This window comes from Plecotus auritus (genome assembly GCF_963455305.1).
Source record: "Plecotus auritus genome assembly, chromosome: 5".
Lineage (NCBI taxonomy): Eukaryota > Metazoa > Chordata > Mammalia > Chiroptera > Vespertilionidae > Plecotus > Plecotus auritus.
In genome coordinates this window covers 139,003,681-139,026,351 of record NC_137776.1, presented here as the reverse complement: position 1 = coordinate 139,026,351, position 22,671 = coordinate 139,003,681, and the positions used below count along the sequence as shown (strand labels likewise).

The 22,671-nt window shown below is 44.7% G+C and overlaps 1 protein-coding gene across 8 annotated transcripts in view; it reads left to right on the top strand.

Moving 5' to 3' along the window:
• KANK1 (KN motif and ankyrin repeat domains 1) overlaps window positions 1–22,671 on the top strand; it is a 205,227-nt gene that overhangs the window by 162,421 nt on the left and 20,135 nt on the right. For 4 of the 8 annotated variants that reach the window (XM_080668062.1, XM_080668063.1, XM_080668064.1 and 1 more), the window contains one exon: window positions 9,491–12,172. In XM_080668062.1, coding sequence (XP_080524188.1) covers window positions 9,491–12,172 — 2,682 coding nt within the window. Of the gene's footprint in view, window positions 1–7,501; window positions 7,588–8,796; window positions 8,905–9,490; window positions 12,173–22,671 lie in introns of those variants that run through there. The other 4 variants (XM_080668067.1, XM_080668069.1, XM_080668065.1 and 1 more) reach the window with 4 other exon arrangements.

The window sequence follows — 22,671 nt, the reverse complement described above, 5'->3', positions numbered from 1 at the left end:
TGCTGTGCTGTTCTCAGAGCATCCGGGGCACGTGATGCTATAGCCTCGATCACCCAGTCCAGGTGGTTGTCTGTCAGCTGTCTATACTGAGAGTCGCCACGTTTCCCTTTGGGATTGATAAGTATTTTGTGGGGGAGGTATTCTGAGGCCAAACCAATATCTTCTTCTTAAGTGGGCAGTCTCTATCCACTAGCCTTAGTGTGCATTCATCATCCCTGCATGAATCAACCATTCTTATAATGGTTGTTAAATGGTGGGCTTCTGTTTCCACAATTCCTTCATTATTTATTAGTTGGCACACTACTGTATTTATTACAACATTATCAACTCAAGCTACCTCATTTGCTCACTGGATTGTAATCTATGACTGTCATTGATCATGTTAGTTTGATGCTCAAATTATTCCACATTTGAACAGTGAAAGCCCAAACTAGAGTTTCTGAGCCAAATAGATTCCTGACACTGTCTTAAATAGCTAATGCGATGTGCGCTGACAATCGAGAATAACAACTAGCAGGCAGCATATGTCGTCTGAGTTCTGGATCATACATGTAACTCAGACTGTTAGGGTCACCCACAGCAAGATCCTTGCAAGGCAGGCAGATAGTAACACTCAGGTGACTCCAGAGGGAAGCCAACTTGACATTGAGCTGGCCAGAGACCTCCTAGTGGGTAGAAGTCTTAGCTGCCCCCCAGGCCCTGTCCTCTGTCTTTAGCCTTCCCTGTTGGGGAAATCAGCCCCAGTCAGATGTGGGCAGAGGAGTAAGGACTAGGCCCGGGAGCACTAAGAGTTGGCAGCCGCCCCTTTTTCTCTCCCTCCTCCACGGAGACACTTGCTGGCTGCCAGGGTCAGTGTTGTTTTTGCTTCACAGACATTTTCAGTCCCTGCTATTCCCATCCTAGTTTCAAATACGGAGCAAGTTTGCACTCTGCCCCTCAACATGCTCAATCAGAGCGTGCATTCCCTAAAATGTCCCTTTGTCTTCCTTCCTGCCCTCACGCATGCCACACTTGTCCCTTCCAGATTAGGTTTATCATACCTTAATGACCTTCAGAAAAGGAAATCTCATCATTTTGCTCTGCAGTGAGTCATCCTTTGGAAAAATATTTTCTTTTTTGTTAGCAGGATGAGGTCATGGACAGAGCCCGAAGGACGAGTGCAAAGGCCTGTCCTGGGCTCCAGCTCGGCCCTGAGAAGCTCAGATGTGTCAGGCCTTCCCAGTTTCCCCTTCAGTATTTTGGGGAAGGTGTAGACCACACCACAGGGCGTCCCAAATTCAGCCAGGCTGTACCTCCTAGCGGTTTTAACACTATGGCTAAATTAAATAAAACTCATGTTGTGCAAAGGAATTTGTGACACCTACGGAAAAATTCATGGGGACTGAACAATTCATGGAAAACCAAATGGAGGACACTGAAGAGAATCTTAGTGCAAACTCCAGCACGTAGCCAGAGCAAGTCTTATTAAAATGCAAATTTGATCATTTCACTCCCTTGCTTAGAACCTTTTAGTAGCCAACCAGTGCACTTAAGGGCCAAAAACCTGACTCCAGGGGCCCTGTGTGATGGGGGCTTTGTCCCCTCTCTGAATCACTGAGGGGGTTATCCTTATTATCAGGCAAAACCTCCTTTTCGATTCCTAAAAGTGTCAGGTTTTGTATATGCTGTTTCCTCTGCCTAGAATTTCTCCTATACCAGTCTCCTCACCAAACACACACACACTCACACACCCTGCACACATTGCCTGGTGGACTCCAAAATACAGCACTGGCCAGCCCAGTGGGGTCCCTGCTCTCTCCTAGCATAACTCCTGTATTTTACTTTAATAGCACTTACCACAGCTGCTATTTACCTGTTTCTGCAGCTGCTTGTCTGTCTCCTCCTAAAGGTTGCAAGTTTGTCCAGGCAGGCCCTGTGTCCAGTTTGCTTCTCTCTTGGCAGTGTTTGGCACATGGAAGCTACTTAATCAATATTTACTGAATGAAAGACTAAAACCATCTTGCAGTCTGATAATTGCATCTTCTCTGGATCGGCATTCCCTCTGTGGGGTGTGGGAATGGGTAGACTTAGAACGTGGAGCCAGTTTGGAAAGGGTAGTGATGGGAGACAGTGGAGGTGTAGGGAGAGCGTGCAGAGTAAAGTCTGTGGAGACAGGTTAAGGAAGCAGAGATAAGATCAGCTGTGAGAGGAAATCTAAAGATTTAGGGGGAGAAGCTAAATGGAGTTATGAAGAGTTATAGCTATAAGAAATAATACCACATGATAACTTAGCCTTTTAAACAAACTATGCAGGTAGGTAACATATGACATGTCAATTGGCCTGGTATTTGCTATGCACTTACAGCATATACTTTTGCTTTCCTTAATGTTGTCATTTTATTTGCACAAAGCATTAAGGTGGCTGTTTGAAACAGCTGCAACCCAAGCTGAGGTCTATGTGAGAACAGGTAGGTAGGTAAACTCCATGGAACAGGGATGCAGGCTTCAGAGAGCTGGCCCTCACACCTAGTGGGTGCTCAGCATTTGCGTGGATGACTGGATGTGTTTGTTGGCTGGGTGGGGTAAGAGCCCATTTAAAAAGACTCGTTGGCACATGCACGAGCAATATAGGAAAATCTCATCTGCCACACATTATTTTAAAACAGAGTGAGGAACACTCCTTGTCATTGTGTGTTCTCTTAACAGATGGAGTTTCTCCCGTAGATTTGGTACAAGGAAGCTCCTTGGTCTACAGGTCCTAATGCTAACAGTGTTGTCAGGGGAACTTTCTAGTTAAACCTGTTCACTAGGTCCTGTTCCGCATCTCTGTCTTCTTTATCCCACTGGTCCGTGTCTAGAAAAGTTGATTTGCTAATTCATTTACTTTCACACTGTGAGTTATTAACTTCATGGGAATTTATCTCGCTCACAGAGTCAACCTACTGGTTTTCCCGCTGTCCCCACCCCCCTTCTCAGCCTTAGCGGATTTGGAGTCTTTTTTTGACTGCTTCGAACAGCAAGATGCTGTTTTAAATATGGCAACCTATGACAATTATGTGATTCTCAGGACTGACTCAGCTCTTTAAGCCGAGTCCTCATGCTTCTTGTGAGAGGAGACAATACAGTTATGGGGATTAGCAGCGTTCTTCAGTTTCACCAGTCAGGTAGAATATCTGGCAAAGAAAAACACAGAGAGAGCGTGTGGAAGTTGCGGCACATGGGGGTAATTATTTTTCATGGCGCCATTAATCGGTAGTAATTGGGCCTGGAGTGTGCAGCAGTGAGACCAGAACAAAGAAGTCATTGTATCCTAATTAACAGCTAAAGTAATAATATCAAAGTTCTGTCCATTTAAAAGTCCACCAGGACACACTATTTCAGAAACTTCCAGCGTGTTTGCTTGTATGAAAGAATGGCTCATTGTGGTAGAGTGTGTAGAAGAGTATTCAGTGTTTTCTTACTCAGAAGTGGCATTTTTATCACCCTGTCACTTGAACATGAAGTGGAAGGCCTGAAGCCCACAGTTTACATGGCCAAATTCTCCATTGCTGTATGTGGGTTTTTTACTCTGCCCACTGTCTTCAGTGTAGGCATTCTCAGCAGAGACATTTTGGACTGGATAGTCCTTTGTTGCGGAGGGTGGGAAGTCGATAGCAGCATCCCTGGCCTCTACCCACTAGATGTCAGCAGCAGCCCCCATTCCAGTTGAGACAACCAACCATGTCTCCAAACATCGTCCAATGGCCCCTGGAGGCAAACAGGTGTGAATCCCACTAGCAGGTTAGTACCCTTGCTCCTTTCCACCATCTAATCTTTCACCTCCAGTGAGTACATTAATTTGTCTTTCCAAACCAAATGTTGTCTGAACAGTTAAGTTTGGTTTCCTTGAAAAGTTAAAATCATATAATACTTGATGAACTTAAATGACATGGTTTTTCAAATATTCATATCTCCATTTCACTTTGTTCATGCAAGGAAATTTCAAATTGTTCTTGAGTCTATAAATGAGCCCCTCTCACAAGTGCAGTAAGTTGTACCAGGTAGTAAATACATGAATAAAGAGTAGAATTGCCATCAGTTTGTTGATTTCACCTTCTTTCTGAACACATGGGAATTTGGTCTGTACGTGGGAAGTTGTTTCTAGTTGCTACTGCCATGTTTGGTGTTTGGTTACCCCAAATTGCAGATTATGCAAACTAGGGAGAGAGAAGTGGGAAAGAGGGACTCTGAGACCCTTGGTGTTTAGGAAGTAGGTCAGCTTGAAGATGACATCAACCCCAGAAGACACGTGGCCCACTGTTAGCAGCCCATTCACTTACTTTGACACACTGGTATAAATTCTGGTGATTCTACCTTTTTGCTTCACTTCTGCCTTGCATTATATTTGGGTGGTTTTTTTTCCATGCACCCCAGCCTTCAGAAGATTGTGAGCCTTGTGAGAGTGGGTACCTTGTCCCTTTGGTTCACACTGTGTCCCCAGCTCCTAGAACAGTGCCTGGTAAAGAAGAATGGATAGGAAGGCGAAGGGAAGGAAGGAGGGAGGGAGGGAGGGAAGGGAGGGAGGGAGGGAGGGAAGGAAGGAAATTGCTTTTTTATCAATAGCTCTAAATTCAAGTTGAATGCATTAATAATTTTTTTATTTGGTCCTCACTTCATACATGGGGATTCTAACATTTTAACTAGTCCCCTTGAATTTAATCTCTTTCCTTACCTCAGTCTAATGCACACACAGTTATCAAGACAGTCTTCATTGCTACCTTTGAGCCCCTAGCACAGGGCCGGGTGTGCCAGGTAACAGTGACTCAGTGGACAAGATTCCCCTGGTCCAGGACCCAAGTCTGGTGGCCTCTGCTGTACTCAGCCATCCCCATCTCTTCTAACCTCATCTTTCTTTGAGCTTCACCACAGGCCCCGCCCTGGCTCTCCTCCACCATTTACCTGTCTTTCCTTTTAGTCTATCATCACTTACTTACTTTGTCTTCAGAACTCATCTCCTGGTTAACTCCATTATGTTTTGATCACTCATTCACATACTGTCATATTGTTCTTGTTGATAATATGCCTTTGTAACTGATCTCAATTAGTGTTATGCTTAGGGTGTTTGGCATTTATCTCCCAGCTAGACTCTACCTCATTTTATTTCTTATAAACCCTTCCGCCTACTCCTCCCACTGAATAGGACCATTTTCTGCACCCAATTAAGCTTTCGGTAAATGCTATATAATGAAGATGGAGGTGGTGCCAGGAGCAGTCTCCACCACTGGATTTCCAGACATTCAGAAAATTCTTGTAAACGCCAGGGATAGCCCTCTGATTCCAGGATATTTAGCTGGAAGCTGTTACTTTCAGGATTCTAGTTGCAGACATAGCCAGTGGTTTTTGGCTGTGTAGGGGCAGGCAGAGCTCTGTTAGTCCAAAATAAGGCTTTTTCGACAGTTAAGAGTCTCCTTATAACCTACTTAGAGATTTTTTAAACTGTTGCTTTTTACATTTCTGTAATTCTTAAATTAATCAAAATGTTTGTAATAAAAAAGTTTTACTGTAACATCTCCCCAGTATATTACTTAGCATTTTTCTTCTTTTTAAGATCTGTCTTAATTTTTTTTGTGTGGGGGAGTAGACACATGGAATTCAGTTTAGCTACAAGTAACAGAGACCTAAAACATACAATGACTAAACGAAAAAGAAGTTTCTCTCTCTCCCATAAAAGTATGGAGGTATAAGCTTTCTAGAAGTAGCAGAGCAGCTTTGCTCCACAAAGCTCTTAGAGACCTGGTCTCCATCTAGTACATTGTTCCTTTTTCCTTGTGTATGAACTCATGGTCCAAAATAGCAGCTAGAGTTCCAGTCATCACATCTGCATTCCTGGCAGCCCGAAACCAAGGCATGTGGCCGTGACCGGAATTGAACCCAGGACCCTTCAATCCACAGGCCGTCGCTCTATCCAAGCATGTCAAACTCGTGGCCGGTGGGCCGCACACAGGCTGTGAGTTCATCCTTGCTCTATCCACTGAGCAAAACCAGCTAGGGTGGGGGAATATATTTTAAATATTATATTGTTGCTCTGAAGATAATTATAGTCTAGCATAGGAAGATAAGACTACCTACATGGAAAGTTGGGAAATCAGTCAGGGCCCTATAAGTGTCATATTTGTGTTAATGTTTGTAAAGGTACACTAGAAAGCAAGAGATATAAAAAGTAATGACACTGGATATCTCTAATTGTAGAACAATTCATACTGTGGACATCATTTGTAAGAATGACACATTGAGAACACAGCTTGTGGGTTTTAGTTGCCTGAGCATGACATTTAAAATTACAAAGCTTTAGGATAGTCTGATTCAGCAGTATTAGCAAATCATCCTAACCTGGTAAAATTCTAACCTCTACCGATTCCCAGATTTAGGAGTCTAGAGTCCATTTGAGGGTAATTCATTGTGACCATGCCTTTTGTAAACTTCAGGTATAACACTATGGGACAGTTAAAGTTCACTGAAAACATGTGATGTATTTCGTTGTGTTTTAAATCCTGATGTTAAATCAGTGCATTAAAAAATATTTTCGGCCAAAACCGGTTTGGCTCAGTGGATAGAGCGTCGGCCTGCGGACTGAAGGGTCCCAGGTTCGATTCCGGTCAAGGGCACGTAACTTGGTTGCGGGCACATCCCCAGTGGGAGGTGTGCAGGAGGCAGCTGATCGATGTTTCTCTCTCATCGATGTTTCTAACTCTCTATCCCTCTTCCTTCCTCTCTGTAAAAAAAAATCAATAAAATATATATTTAAAAAAAAATATTTTCGGAGGAAAACAAAAAAAATTAACCTTTCCTATTGAAAATGCTTAAGTGGGAAAAGTAAATATGTTAAGAAATAGAAAAATCTGGGAGTGACAACGAAATATCAACAGTTGCCACTAGATGGCTGGATGAGTGACTTTCTGACTTAAATAGTTTCTACCTGACATTTTTTTTTTTTACAAACGTACTACTTTTGTAAATGGAAAAGGGTGTTTAAATTTTTTTTTGAAGAAGCAATGGCACAAGCTGAGTGGAGATTCACGTTAAAGGATAACTTCTTGTCACTGGTTGAGCGCCAAGTGCTGGTGCGAGTTTCGCAGGGCTCTGCACCCACCGGGCGCTGCTGGGGACCCAGCCTGCAGAGAGTACTGGGGCCGATGGTGCCTCCCTTTCTCAGGTGACCGAGGGCCGAGGCTGCCGGGCCTCCACACAAGAACACACACTCTTTCATGGAGAAGGGACTGGCCCCGCAGACAGGGCCTCTCTGTGGCCATGGTTAAACGGCTGGCGTTCTTTTTACTTCTGGCAGCCCTGGGATGAAGCACACACATTTTCAAAAGCTCCCGGTTTCCTGTTTTCATTAAGAAAGCAGGGAATGCCGAACCCCTGAGTGTGCTGGGGGTGGCGCCACCGAAGGCGGAGGGAGCCTTCATTGGTGAACACTCGGCCTATGGTATCTGCGCGTGGCCCGGCTAAGTTTACGCAAATGTTGAACCTCCTTTCCTTATGGGGTGAAGAACCGTGGCATCGGAGCTACAGAGCGGGGTGTGCAGTGCAGCGGGGCGGGCCTGCAGGGAACGCAGCGGGCGACTGGTAGGTGTGCGGAGAGCTGGCTAGCCAGTGGGTGGGCGGGTCAGCAAATCTGGCCGCCTGGGGGCCTCATCTGGGGGGTGGGGTGGAGGGGGGAAATGGGGCTGGATTCCCTGGAGCCAGGACCCTGCAGGGGGTGGGTGAGAGCCCGGGCTGGCGGTGTCTGAGAGATCTGTCTGCCTCTGTCTGACACCGGAGCCTGCAGTTTCTCTTTGCTTGTGGAATTTCAGGCAGCGCTCAAAACAGGTCCGGCTGCATATTTTGAATGACGTGTTGTCCATGTGGAGTTAAAAGGGAAGGAGAGATGGAAAGACGGGGTCTTGTTAACGTGAGCACAGATTTCCAGGCGCGGGCGCTCTGCATCAACTCACCCTTCTTTGGTTAGAAAATGCTGGGTGCTGTGCACCCCTTAAAGTGCTTTCCCTGCGTGGTTGAGAACTGAAAGCTAATGCCTGAGTTCCAACAGCTGGAGCAGTCTAATATTGTTTTAAATCGGGGCACAAAGAATACACAACTTCTTAACTCCTCTGCTTGGCAACCTTCTTGGTGTGCTTTTCTTTCCAGCATTTCAGAGGAAAGAGGGCGAACAGGGGCAGAAGGCTTGCTCAGAGCATTCCCATATCGGGTAGAAATGTTCAGCAGTGGTGCGGTGGGGAAGGGCAGGCTGGCAGCCCAAACTGCGGGAAGTACTGGGCCCTCTGCAGCAGTCCGGTGGGGTTTGTATTCCCATGGCTTGTGTTTTCACTCGCTGCTTTTGGGTCCTTTCCATAAGCTCCAAAAATGCAGCGCTTCTCATTACGACTCTAGGAAAATCCAACAATTTAAACAAACAAAAATGGCCTTGCTTCTCAGTTTGAAATGCATAGCTCAGGTCAGCCGCAAGCTGTGTGCCTTGAAAAGGACTTGTGTTTCCTTTGCTAAATGTCTGGTTTAGGCAGAAGTAGCATTTACCAAATGCCACATGATCCAGGGTTTGGACGGAGGCTTGCCCTTATTTCCATCCTCCTTTGCATCTGTTTGCATACACCACAGCTACAAAACAAGGTATTCTTGGGACAGTGGATGTTTTGTCCGAAAGAAGTCAAAGTTGGAGAAACTGTTTCCTCTAGCTGGCACAGGGTTTGCCCTTGTTTTTAAACGGGAAAACACAAGGTAGAGTTTAAGTTTGTGCTCTGCGTTCTTGCAACCCTGCTGCTGGCGTTCGTCACTCAGCTCTCTCAGTGAGGAAGGAGTCAAGGCCAGTTGTGATCTTGTGCAGGTGATCAGGCACTGGGACCCCTGGGCCACCGTTCAGTAAGGCGGCATGATCTGCACTAGGAGGTCAGTTATACTAAGTGTTTTGTGTTTTTTTTTGCCTTTTGTGCCTCAGAGTGTACTTTATGAAATAGGAGTGTTAGTGACTGCTATCATACTTCAAGGGACTTTATACAACAAAAGAAATTATCTGCTTGGAAATGCTTTTAAGTCTTTTAATGATTCTTTTAAAAAATAAAAATATTTAGTAAGGAATTGCTATGTTCTTGGCTCTTTAAAATCATTATCTCATTACATTCTTTTAACAGCTTTATGAGTTAAATGCTGGCATTTTCATTTTCATTTTTTGCTGGGGGAGGGGGGGGCGGTGCAGGGGAGTGGAAACTGAAGTTCCCAACGGTTTATTAGCTCACCCAGCTGTAAAGTTATAGATCCAGGATTCGAACATAGGTCTGTCAACTCTTAACCATTTGTACACCATAAGCGTCTATAGATGCAAGCGGCGGCCTTTTTTACTTAAATTCAAAATATCGTGGCAGTTAACTGGTTAAATAATACCAGCTTAACACACACACACACACACACACACACTAGCTTTTGCCATTATGTGTATTATATAGCATTGAAAGATTGTCTTCTCTTTCTCCCTCAGGAAAAGCAGATGATGTTCTAAATGGGGACCATGACAAGGAACAGAAAGATCCTTATTTTGTGGAGACTCCCTATGGTTATCAACTAGATTTAGATTTCCTCAAATACGTGGATGACATACAGAAAGGAAACACCATCAAGAAACTGAACATCCAGAAGAGGCGGAAGCCATCTGTGCCATGTCCAGAAAGCAGGCCCACACCTGGCCAGCAGGGTGTGTGGACTTCCACTGAATCTCTGTCATCTTCCAATAGCAATGACAACAAGCAGTGCCCCAGCTTCCTCCTAGCCAGAAGCCAAGTTACATCAACTCCAGTCGCAAGGCTGCCCACCCCTCTGGACATCTCACCCACTTTTCTTACCATCCCAGAAAGTCGACAGCTGCCACCACCCTCACCACAACTCCCGAAGCACAACCTTCATGTCACCAAGACACTGATGGAGACCCGGAGAAGACTGGAGCAGGAGAGAGTCACCATGCAGGCGACACCGGGTGACTTCCGAAGGCCCAGGCTGGCCAGTTTTGGAGGCATGGGCTCCACAGGCTCTCTCTCCTCCTTCATGGGTTCTGGAAACCACAATCCTGTCATGCACCAGCTTCAGAATGGTTACCAAGGCAACGGGGATTATAGTGGCTATGCCCCAGCTGCAGCCACCACCTCTTCCATGGGGAGCTCTATCCGCCACAGCCCCCTGAGCTCAGGGATCTCCACTCCTGTGACCAACGTGAGCCCCGTGCACCTGCAGCATATCCGGGAGCAGATGGCCATTGCCCTGAAGCGCCTGAAGGAGCTTGAGGAACAGGTACGAACAATCCCTGTGCTCCAGGTAAAGATCTCTGTGTTGCAAGAGGAGAAAAGGCAGTTGGCCTCACAGCTGAAAAACCAAAACCAAAGAGCTGCATCCCAGAACGACATCAGTGGTGTGAGGAAGCGGTCCTATAGTGCTGGGAATGCGTCCCAGCTGGAACGGCTCTCCAAGGACCCGAGAAGTGGCAGGGAATTATACATCGACTATGAAGAGGAAGAGATAGAGAGCGTAGAGCAGAGCACACAGAGGATAAGAGAGTTCCGGCAGCTCACAGCAGACATGCAGGCCCTGGAGCGGAAGATCCAGAGCAGTAGCTATGAGGCCCCCTCGGACCTCAGGGAGAACGGGGAGTGTCGGCCTCGAGAGCGTCGGTCCGTGGCTGCGGGTGCCGACGAGAACATGCATGATATTGTTGTGTACCACAGAGGCTCCAGGTCCTGGAAAGATGCTGCTGTGGGGACAGTCACGGACACGAGGGATTCTGGGGTCAGTGTGACAGAGGCCATGCTTGGGGTGACTACCGAAGCTGACAAAGAAATTGAGCTGCAACAGCAGACCATAGAAGCCTTAAAGGAAAAGATCTACCGCCTGGAAGTACAGCTCAAAGAAACCACCCATGACCGAGAGATGACTAAGCTCAAGCAAGAGCTGCAGGCTGCTGGGTCGAGGAAAAAAACTGATAAAGCCATGATGGCCCAGCCGCTTGTCTTCAGCAAGATGGTGGAGGCAGTGGTGCAGACGAGAGACCAGATGGTTGGCCGTCACGTGGACGTAGTTGACTCGTGTGTTGGGACCTCTGTGCAAACAAGTAGCATAGGCATCTCCTGCCGGCCCCACTGTGAGAATAAAGTCACAGGGCCGGAGCTGCCCATGAATTGGTGGATTGTTAAAGAAAGGGTGGAAATGCGTGACCAGTGCACTGGAAGGGCTGTGGAGACGTGCGATAAGAGTGTGGGTGTGGAAATCAGCGTCTGTGAAACAGGCAGCAACACCGAAGAATCTGTAAACGACTTGACGCTGCTCAAGACCAACCTGAATCTCAAAGAAGTGCGATCGATCGGCTGTGGAGACTGTTCCATCGATGTGATTGTCTGCCCACCGAAGGAGTGCACCTCCCGGAGCGTGAGCACGGAGCCCGCGGGCCAGGCGGAAGCTGCTGTCATGGCAGTGCCTCACACCACCAGCCAGCACACCAGCACAGCTTTGGAGCAAGTGAACCAGTCCACCAACACCGAGACGGCCATCCTTGTCGAGTCCTGGACCAACACTTCCCTCAGCACTTTGGACAAGCAGACCAGCACCGGGACTGTGGAAACGCGGACCGTGGCTATAGGAGAAGGCCGTGTCAAGGACATTAACCCCTCCACCAAGACTCGGTCCATTGGAGTTGGCACGGTGCTCTCTGGCAGTTCTGGGCTCGACAGGCCATCAGCCGTGAAGACCAAAGAGTCTGGCGTGGGCCAGATAAATATTAATGACAACTACCTGGTTGGTCTCAAAATGAGGACCATAGCGTGTGGGCCTCCCCAGTTGACTGTGGGGCTGATGGCCAGCAGGAGGAGTGTAGGTGTTGGGGATGAGCCTATAGGAGAGTTCTTGGAGGGCCCCCAGCCTCAGGCTCCTTCCGGAATGGTGACCGTCTTGGATCACTACATTGAGCGCGTCCAGAAGCTGCTGGTGGAACAGCAGACGCTGCTGGCTGAGAACTATAGTGAACTGGCGGAAGCTTTCGGGGAACCTCACTCGCAGATAGGCTCTCTCAACTCACAGCTCATCAGCACCCTGTCATCCATCAATTCTGTCATGAAGTCTGCAAGCACCGAAGAGCTGAGGAACCCTGACTTCCCCAAAATGAGTCTGGGTAAAGTCGCAGGTAGGTAGCACTCTGCGGGACCTGGGGATGAGGAAGGGTGGGGACTGTATTTCTAGAACCATTTTAAAATGCTAGAACCCTGAGAAAGCTTTAGAGTGGTAATTTGGTAGAATGATTGAAAACCGTGGTTAAATCTGCTGTTTCTCATTGTCTGGTAGCTGCTTTGGCCTCTGCCTGAGGACTAAGGCTAGAAGAAGAAAAGCAAATGAATGCTGGCTGGCCTGGGGGCTATCTCCTGGGACTGCTGGTTAGATATGATGTCTTCCAGTTATTTATTTACTTGCTCATTTAATTTAGAAAGGCTTAAAAAAAGGTCCTTTCATGTTTGTAACCCCAATTACCAGTATATTATTTTTTTTTACCAGTATATTATTGATAAAAAAAAATACTGGTAGAAAATAAACAATAGACCTAACCTATGTCAGGTGGTATGTGCTATGAAGAGAAGAACTCCAGGTATAGGAATAGTGAGTGGTGGTGGTCTGAGTGGGGGCTATTTGAGATGGGGTGGCCCAGGAAGGCCTCTCGGATAAGCCAGAACTCTGAGAGAAGGGAGCCCTAGCCACACTGTTTGTTTTGATCGGTGCTTACATTTTTGTCTTCCTCATCCTTGCCCTTATTCACTGCAATTCCTGCTCACCTCCTGATTTTTTTTAATTGAAGTTAATAATTGAGAAATTAGCCTGGAAGATTTCATGACATATAATATTTTCCTGGAAGCCTTACTAAAATGGCTTCCCTTGTTATTAGTGTTATGTGTCTCTAAGAGTGCATGATATCCGCCCAAGATGGGCCTTCATTCCTGGCGTCCTGGTCTCACGAACCAGGGTGACCTGGGGAAGCAAAGTCAGCCTTCTTTCCAGGGCATTGAAAAGTGGGGACTGGAAGGGCTCCCATCCTAGAAGGTTGTCAATGTGTTGATCACTGGCATGTGGTGAGCACAGGGTCAAGGTTGTTGTCATTGGTGGTTGTGCTAGTAGCATGTTGAATGTGGTTTCCGTTGTTGATGTGCTAAACTGTAGTGTGAGGTTTGGGAGGCCACTGCAAACATATTCTTAACTCTGGCCAAAGGCTACACGCAAAACGAATGTAAATGCTTCGTGTGATTTGTGTGATGTAGATTAAATTTAAATTTATTTTGATTGATTGATTTTAGAGAGAGAGGAAAAGGGAGAAAGAGAAACATTGATTTGTTGTTCCACTTATTTATTCATTCATTGATTGATTCTTGTATGTGCCCTGACCGGGGATCGAACCTGCAACCTTGGCATATCGGGATGACACTCTAACCAACTGAGCTACCCGGTCAGGGCCCTAATATGCATTAAATTTAATTGTATTGTGAAAATGTCCAGTATTTTAGACTTAACTGTAAGTAAGCCATTAACAAGAATTTCAAAGTCTTTCTGTTTCTCTCTATGCAGTGGTTCTCAACCTTTCTAATGCCGCGATCCTTTAATACAGTTCCTCATGTTGTGGTGACCCCCAACCATAAAATTATTTTCGTTGCTACTTCATAACTGTAATTTTGCTTCTGTTAATTAATCGTCATGTAAATATCTGTGTTTTCCAATGGTCTTAGGCGACCCTGCTAGCGGTTCTCAACCTGTGTGGGTCACGACCCACAGGTTGAGAACCGCTGCTATAGAGCCTAAAGAGTAGTAGTGGCTGAAATATCTTTTATATCTTCCTAGGTTTCCACTTTAATACTGAATTAATATTAGCTTTTAGTAACCGTGCTGTAGAACAGTTTATTGTAGGAGAAAAAATGGACATGACCATGACAGCTGATGTGTATGTTTTTGCTTTTCAGAATCAAAGGAGTCTAATAAATGTTCAGGGGAGTCATTTTAGAATAAACAGGATTAAAATGATATGTGGACTGAAGCAAGAGTCTTAAGTAACTAATAATATGTCTGTTTCCACTGCTTTTTTAAAAATCATGATGTCAGATGTTGAAGTCAAAATAAAACCCTTAAATACCTCCAGACACAGATGGTACAGTAGATCATCCATTATAAAGGCATTTTCCTGCCAGCCTTCCTCCCTCTTCCCCAAACTGGGGCTTCTGTTTCACATTCTTGCCAAAAATATTCAGCTGAACCATTGGAGTAATCTGCCTGACACCCTGAACAGCAAGAGGGGGAAGAAAGTTGTGTCTGGCTGTGTTACCGTGTATTTTGGTCTATTTCCAGTCACACCAATATTCCACACATCTCTGTTTAGATCTGACCCTGCACATGAACACCTAATTAATCAGCTAAAACGCACAAGCGCCACAGCATTGATGAACAAAAGTATAAATATATTTAATAATACTTATTGGGTCATAGTGGCAGCTCCCTCTCAGAACGCACAAGAACAACTGTAATCCACATCACATTTGTATTTTAAGCGTTTTGCTTTTAAAGTTCCAATGAAGAAGGAATTCGGTTAGGAACTCAACCCAGGATATTAAATGTTATCTGGTGTTTGTTATACGAACGGAAAATGAAAGCAGCTTGATCTATGGTCTAGAGCAGTGGTCGGCAAACTCATTAGTCAACAGTGCCAAATATCAACAGTACCAAATATCAACAGTACAACGATTGAAATTTCTTTTGAGAGCCAAATTTTTTAAACTTCTTCTAACACCACTTCTTCAAAATAGATGCGCCCAGGCCGTGGTATTTTGTGCAAGAGCCACACTCAAGGGGCCAAAGAGCCGCTGTTTGCCGCTCTGTTGACTAATGAGTTTGCCAACCACTGGCCTAGAGAGAGCGTTGGTACCTGCAAGCTGTGAAGATTAAAGGTGTGTCAGAATACCCTGCGGCTTACTGCACACACCATATAATAGAGAGTGTTGCTTACACAGTGTTTCATGCATTTCTCTACCAAAAGGCATACTGGACTATAGGTAGGTATTCATTTCAGACTTTCTCTTCCAAATAAAATGATAGGGAATTTGGGTATGACATCTACCAAAAAGATCATGTAAGTGATTATGTATGTTATGTCAACCTAATACTTTAGTGCAAAGGAGCTGTTAAGTTTGGGCTCCAAAGCCAGACATTCTGGGTTCAAATTCTTTCTCTGCCACTAGGACAACTTGTCTTCGTTTCCTCACAGGGTTGAAATGAAGATTTAATGAGTTAATAAGAGGAAAGCATGTGGAACAGTCTGCAGCACGGAGTATATAAATGCTCAATAAATGCTGGCTGTCGTTGCTGTTACTGTTTTAGTACTTCCAGAAATGGAAATGTGGACAAAGAACAAATTGCCAAACGGAAATTGTACAAATGATCTTCTGTTTTTAATCCAAATTTTCATCTTCATTATTCTGGCTGGCCATTGCCTTCTTCTCCTAATTATATTATGCCTCCCCAACTAACAATTTTATCAAAATAAAAAAATATATAGATAAAAATGGGAAAATACAAAGTAGGAAGAATAAATTTTCAGTTCAGGTTCATTCAGAGTCTGTGTGAAAGCCCAAAACAAAGCCAAAATTAAATTAAGTATATTAGTGTCCAGTCTAGAAAATTCTCTTTAACCTGCCTACGGTTGAAGATTTGAGGGTATAACTTGTTGGTATGCAAAAGAGCATTATTTTTAGCAGCATTATTATGCCTAAACTCCTACCATTTTCTTAAAATTACAACAAGTATGTGCGCCTAACAAATTAGCGGTTCAGAAGACCATAAATAAAGAATGACAGCCTCACACCCTCTGGGGGTAACCTCGTGTGTGTTTGGTGTGTACAAGTGTGTATGTGAGTGGGGCTGTATTTTAGAGACATACTTTTTTAAACAAAAGTTGAATCATGCACATTCTATGCATTTGTCACGTAACAGATCACAGATATTTTTCCTGAATTTGGTGCTGACCAAAGATGTTCTTAAAATACTTTTTAATTCCTAGTAATTGAACTTGCATGTATTATTTATATAGGTAATAAGTAGATTGTAATTAAGAATTTAAGAAGAAATAAGTTTCTGTTATCAAAGAAACCTTAGGAAAAGCATGTTTATGCTTCCTGTAAATCAATTGGATTGTTTTGGTTTGAGGAGTGGGTTAATATTTCTTTTCTTTTTTTTCTTTCTCTCTGGAAGAGGAAACAGGAGAGAAAATTCTAGACAAATGACATGCAGTTACAAATACTCTAAATATATTATAACTGTCTGAGGAAATACAAACAAAACTATCTATAATGGTGGAACTGAACTGCCTGCCACATGAGTTATAGAAAATTCATCTCTCATACTCAAACAAAAGAACTGCGTTTTAAATCAGCTTCCACATTTGCACTGTTCATTATCTTGGGTATGTTAAAAAGTTTATGAACTTGAAGTCATTCCCATAATTGTGAAAGCAGTTTTGTAGACAGAGATGTGAGCCAAAGCAAAAGCAGGGAAATAAATTGTTACAAAATACCATTTCTAGTTAGTTTTCTCCTCGTTCAAATAATTACCAGTTACTTGTCCTGGTACCTATTTTTTTTTTAATAATAATAATAATAATTGTCTTTTAATCAATGCTACAAGAGCATCAGAGTATTCCTGGCACCTGCAGTATACACTGTCAGGAGGTAGGTAGCTGGCTTCTGGCACCGGCTGTCCAGGAGCTTGGAGAACCCCTGTGGAAAGGGGGAGCCTGGGCTTCCATGTCCTTCTGTGTCATGAGAAGGATGCATTGGATTTTTCATGCAGGGGGCTCTTTCAGCACAATTTTTAAATGTATTTTATTGATTTTTTACAGAGAGGAAGGGGGAGGGATAGAGAGCTAGAAACAACGATGAGAGAGAAACATCGATCAGCTGCCTCCTGCACACTCCCCCTGGGGATGTGCCCGCAACCAAGGTACATGCCCTTGATGAGAATCGAACCCGGGACCCTTCAGTCCACAGGCCGACGCTCTATCCACGGAGCCAAACTGGTTAGGGCTCAGCAGAATTTTTATATGAAACTAGCTCTTCACCAGACTGCCCATCAGATTCAGCTGGGGAACTTGTCCAAAATTCATGGGTTTCCTGCAGTCATCCACCACCACCATCACCAACCCTATAGGCACACCCCAGACCCTATTTCAGGGAAATATTGTTGGAAAAAACAGCCTTAGAGTGAGGCTTCTTAACCTGGGGTCCATAGCTTCATGAACATTTTTGTGTTTGGAATTTTTATAAAGAAAGTGCATAATTTTCATCAGAGTCTCAAAGGGGATAATGACCCTCAGAAGGATTGAAATTGCAGATCGGTTTCAGACCTTGGGGAAAAGTACTCCAGTCCTGAGAAAAATCTTTTACAGAGTTTAAAATCTGTTCACCCCGTTTGTGAGCCCTTTAGTTGACACTCATTTTAAAATCTTCCTCTTTAAAAATATATATATATATATATATTATTAATTTCAGAGAGGAAGAGAGAGAGGGAGAGATAGAAACATCAGTGATGAGAGAGAATCATTGATGGGCAGCCTCCTGCACGCCCCTTACTGAGGAGGGAGCCCGCAACCCCGGTCCTGAGTGGGAATCAAACCGTGACCTCCTGGTTTTTAAACCGATGCTTTATCGTGTTCAGTGGGTACTAGTTAAATGCACGTGCCACCTGGGGAAAAGATGCAGGTTTACTTTGACGCCTACTAGTATACTCGGAATGAATCCTAAAATGTGCAGTTCATTTCTGGCTAAAGCACAGGGATTAGTGCTTTGTGAAAACCAAATGGCTTTGAATTCCTGACGTCCATTCATAAATGACAATGGGGATTGTTGAGTGGGGATGATGGCTACTGCTGTTTATTCTTCTAAACAGCAAGTCACTCATATCTCAATAAAGATGTCTCAAGTCTGCTCTGTACCCTTCTCCTTTGGGGTCCATTGATAGTTATGCAGTCAGTGTCAAGTATATGCAAAGTGTGGCACTGGAACAAAGAGAGAGAGTGGTCCCATAACTTGAAGGACTTGGGAAGCCAAAACATAGAGCAGAAATGTGAATGATTACCCCTGGTGGCATATGTCAGCCCCCAAATAGTGTGCACATACACAGTGCTGGAATTGTTCAGCTGGCATCAAAAGCTCTCTGAGGCAAGGAAGGGGATGAACTTAGGGAGCAGAGGAGGACTTTGGCTGTATCTGAGGAACAGAGAGCACATCTGCTCAACCCAGCTTCAGTTACTGCAGCTTGTCAGTGTGGGTTTTCTGGTTGCCTTGGGATGGTGTGTAATTAGATGTGGGTGGGCTTGTGGTGAGGAAGAATCTGATTCTTAATCTACTCTAACATTTTAATTTCTGAGTACCCACTTTTAGATACATTCATAACAGCTGTCTGGCATTTTCTCAAGAAAATACTAAAGTGGCCCTATAAATTATTAAACTGCAGCTCTGGCCGTGTAAGTTTTTAATCTCCAGTTCAAGTTGACTGTTTATGTTGGTGACCACCTGTAGTGGCATTCAGGCTGTGCTTGAGAGGTGATCCTGAAAACGGAAAGGGATTGTCCCTTCTCCACCAAAGCTACATACTTTCCCCCCCAAAAAAGTCATAAAAGGTACCCAAAATAGGTGATCCTTCATAAATAACCTCTGTCTATTCCCCAAACCCACATGTGGGCTGACAAGGGTGAATTCATGTGCAAGCTCTTTTCTTCTTGGAAAAACTGGAAGTACTATTTCACATCCCTTTGAATTCTTATACTTTGTGAAAATACCTAAATCATTGAGTGGCCTCCATAATGATTCAGAAATTTCAGTCCTACCTCTTCTTGACAAGTAAGCTAAATGTTCTTTAAAAATCATATCACAGTGTCTTGCTCAAAATTGTCACCGTAACATGGTTAATCGTCCCTAGTTGTGTTTTCAGAAAGCACTTGACATTGTAAATAAAAATATGAGTTAGCATGCCAGAAGAGCTGGAATGTGTGAACGGAGCAACTTTTAAAATCTATTTTAGTAAATTTTTTTAAAAATCCACAGATCGAGAAGCACTGCTCTTTCCTAACACTAATACCCATTCTGGGTGAATAAACATCTCAGAGGAAACTGGAGAAGGTGATCTCTTTAAAACTCCTACAGTTCTATTTTTCAGTGAATAATTTTTCTTACCAAATAAATTTGCTTTTAACATTTCTAAAGAAAGTAAAAAAAAACAACACCCAAAACCTGTTTTCAGGTTACTTATTTTTCATTATAGTTTGCCTTAGCTAGCATAACTATCCATACATTAATCACTAAGAACACTTGAGAATAAGAATTAATGTTTCGAAGTGGTTCTTATTTTCGAGAGAAAAAAATCATATTTTCGTCACTTGCTCTCTTACTCATCACATCTGGTCAAGTCATAAAATGAGGCTTATGCTTTATTGGCCTTTATGGCCATTTTGAGTTCATGATCCAAGTTGCCCACGTCCCAGGCGAAAACCATTGCCACCTGGTGAGTGTTTGGAGCATCTAGGCCAGAATGCTGAGGGTGCTTCCTATTACTGCTGTTTGTTGTTTTGCCCATATGGTTTGGGTAGTATTTACTGCTTGTCATGGATTCCTATCATTAGGGGTCCAGGCCTGTTAATAACTGAATTACCAGTAATTCCTAATAATTCACATGACCCAAGTTGATGGATTGAAACCAGATGGAAGTCTAAACTCTTGTTTTTAGCAGTCCAGTTTTGTTTTTATACTGGCTCATTTAATTCACTGGTTCTCAGTCCTGGGTGCTCATTAGAATCACTTGGGGAGCTGTTAAAAACAAACTAATATTTAGGCCCCCCTGCAGATAGTTCATTACATCTGTATTTTTACAAGGGCCACCTCCAACTCAGGTGATTTTAAAAGGCGCTGAGGTTGAGGCCATTGAATTTTCTTGGCCGCTTTTTTCCCGGCTTTCTTGGCTGCACTTTCCCTGTGTTTTACTTAAACACCGCAGTCATCTGTCACAGTCTCATGCTCGTGCACATGTGATCTTACATGTACCCTATGACTACGATGGGTCTTACGAGTCCAGACCACTGTTTGTGGGACCTTTAAGATCAGCCAGAGTTTCAGTACCATCTGAAAAACATTTTCTGTCAATAAAGGTGACAAGTTCCCTCTGATTTCAGTGAATGAGAATTGGTTTAATATTTAATAAGTTGTTCTTTGCCTTGCTAGTCAGCCTAAACAGAGTCCTCGTGACTTTCAGTTGAATTACATAGGCACTTACCAAAGGCTTTCTATTGTCCAGAGCTATTTTAAGCACTGAAGAGCACACCAGATATGAACATGGCACCAAGAGACTCAAGGAGGAGACTCACATGAAACAGAGGAAACAGAGGGCAGGGTATATTTTGGTCAGGACAAGGAGGGGGAAAAAGAGGTGTCAGTGGAATCATGTCATAGGAAAAAAAAACTATAGAGGAAAGAGAATTGGGGCCAAGTCTTGATTAGAGTGTGGATAGAATTTAACTGACAAAGGCAACCGAAATTGCAGGCTTGTAGAACAGTCTAGTAAAGAAGGTCACCAAAGTGGGAATCATTAAGTCACTAGATCAGTGGTCGGCAAACTGCGGCTCTGTTGACTAATGAGTTTGCCGACCACTGCACTAGACCATTCTGAATGAGTAGACGGTAGTAGCTGAGCAGGAAAAAAATCCCACAGGCAAGAAGAATCTATCCAGACTCATCAAGAAGTATCCTCAAATGCCTGCTTGAGCAGTTGGACCTTGATTGGAGAAGCCTTAAAAAGCCCTAGTTTACAAAGCTAAGTGAAGAGAAGCGGTTGCCTCGGCCGGGGAGATGATCTGGAAGGATGGGGACCTGTGGGTTTACTGGGTGGTTAGAAGTGTTCTGTGTCTTAATTTGGGGGGTGGTTACACGGGCATTTACCAAAACTCACCAACTCTACACTTAAAATGTTTTCATTCTATTGTATATAAATTGTACTTCAATTTTAAAACGCTTTTTAAAAGCTGTATTTAAAAAGAAAGAACATATGGATTAAAAGTCTTAAAAGCCAATGGAAGTATAGGACTGGGATTCTGATTTAAACACTATTAGAAATTTTCAAGAGACCACTGGACAGATTTGAATATTGACCAGATAATGTGGTAATTTTAAGAAATTATCCTTTTTTTAGGTTTGATAGTTTTAGCATTATAGTTCTTTTTGAGAGTTCTTTGTTTGAGGAATATATACTAAAATATTTATGGATGCAAGTGATAGGATCTCTAGCTCTTGCTTCAGAATAATTCTGAGTGGGTGGAGGAAGTAAAGATGAGACCAGATAGCTCTGATCATTGTTGGAGCTGGTGATGTGAACACAGGGATTCCTTTCTTTTTTTTAAAATAATTTTTTATTTTTCAATTGCAGTTGATGTACAATATTATATTAGTTCTAGATGTACAAACCAGTGATTAGACATTTATTATCTATCTTATGAAGTGTGACCACCCTCAATAAATCTAGTACGCATCTAACACCACACAGTTATTACAGTATTATTGACTATACTAATGGCCCGGTGCACGAAATTCGTGCACATTAAAAGGGAATTAATTAGGGGAAATAATTTAATATTGCTATTTACCCTTTCTCTATAATAGAAGTGTCAGAGATGAAAGAAAATTAGTAAAATGTATATGAAAACCTTCCTCCTGTCAGAGTCTGGGGCACACCACGGGACCCAGAGTCAAGTCCCCGCCCACCCACATTCGTCTCAAAATCACGTGAGATCCAGACCCGGCTGCCCACCCCCACATTGGGCTAGATCCAGACCAGGCCATTCCCACCCTTGTCAAGCCCCGCCGGGCAGGGGACGTAGCCTCAGGTCCCCTGGCCCGGCACCAGGGTGGGGGGCGTGGCCTGAGGTCCCCCGTCAAGCCCTGCCAGGTGTGGGACACGGCCTGAAATCCTCTGTCAAGCCCTGCTGGGTGGGGGGCATGGTCTGAGGTCCCCCGTCAAGCCCCGCCAGGCGGGGGTGTGCAGCCTCAGGTCCCCCGGCCCAGCACCAGGAGGGGGGCACAGCCTCAGGTGCCCTGTCAAGCCCCACCAGCAGGGGGGTGCAGCCTCAGGTCCCCTGTCAAGCCCCGCTGGGCGGGGAGGCACGGCCTGAGTTCCCCTGACCCAGCACTGGGGGTGCACCTTGAGGTCCCCCATCAAAGCCCCGCTGGGTGGGGAGCACAGCCTGAGGTCCCCTATCAAGCCCCACCAGGCAGGAGGGCGCAGCCTCAGGTCCCCTGGCCCGGTGCTGGGGCGGGGGGTGCAGCCTGAGGTACCCCTGGCCTGGTGCCGGGGTGGGGGGCATGGCCTGAAGTCCCCTGTCAAACCCCACCTGGTGGGGGCAGTGGCCTGAGGTCCCCGGCCTGGCGCTGGGGCAGGGAGAGCAGCCTGAGGTCCCCTAGCCCAGCACCAGGATGGCAAGCACACCTTGAGGGCCCCCATCAAGCCCCACTGGGCGGGGGTCATGGCCCAGGTCCCCTGGCCTGGCACCAGAGTGGAGGTCACGGCCTGAGGTCCCCATCAAGCCTCACTGGGTGGGGCTCTCGGCCTGAGGTCCCCCAG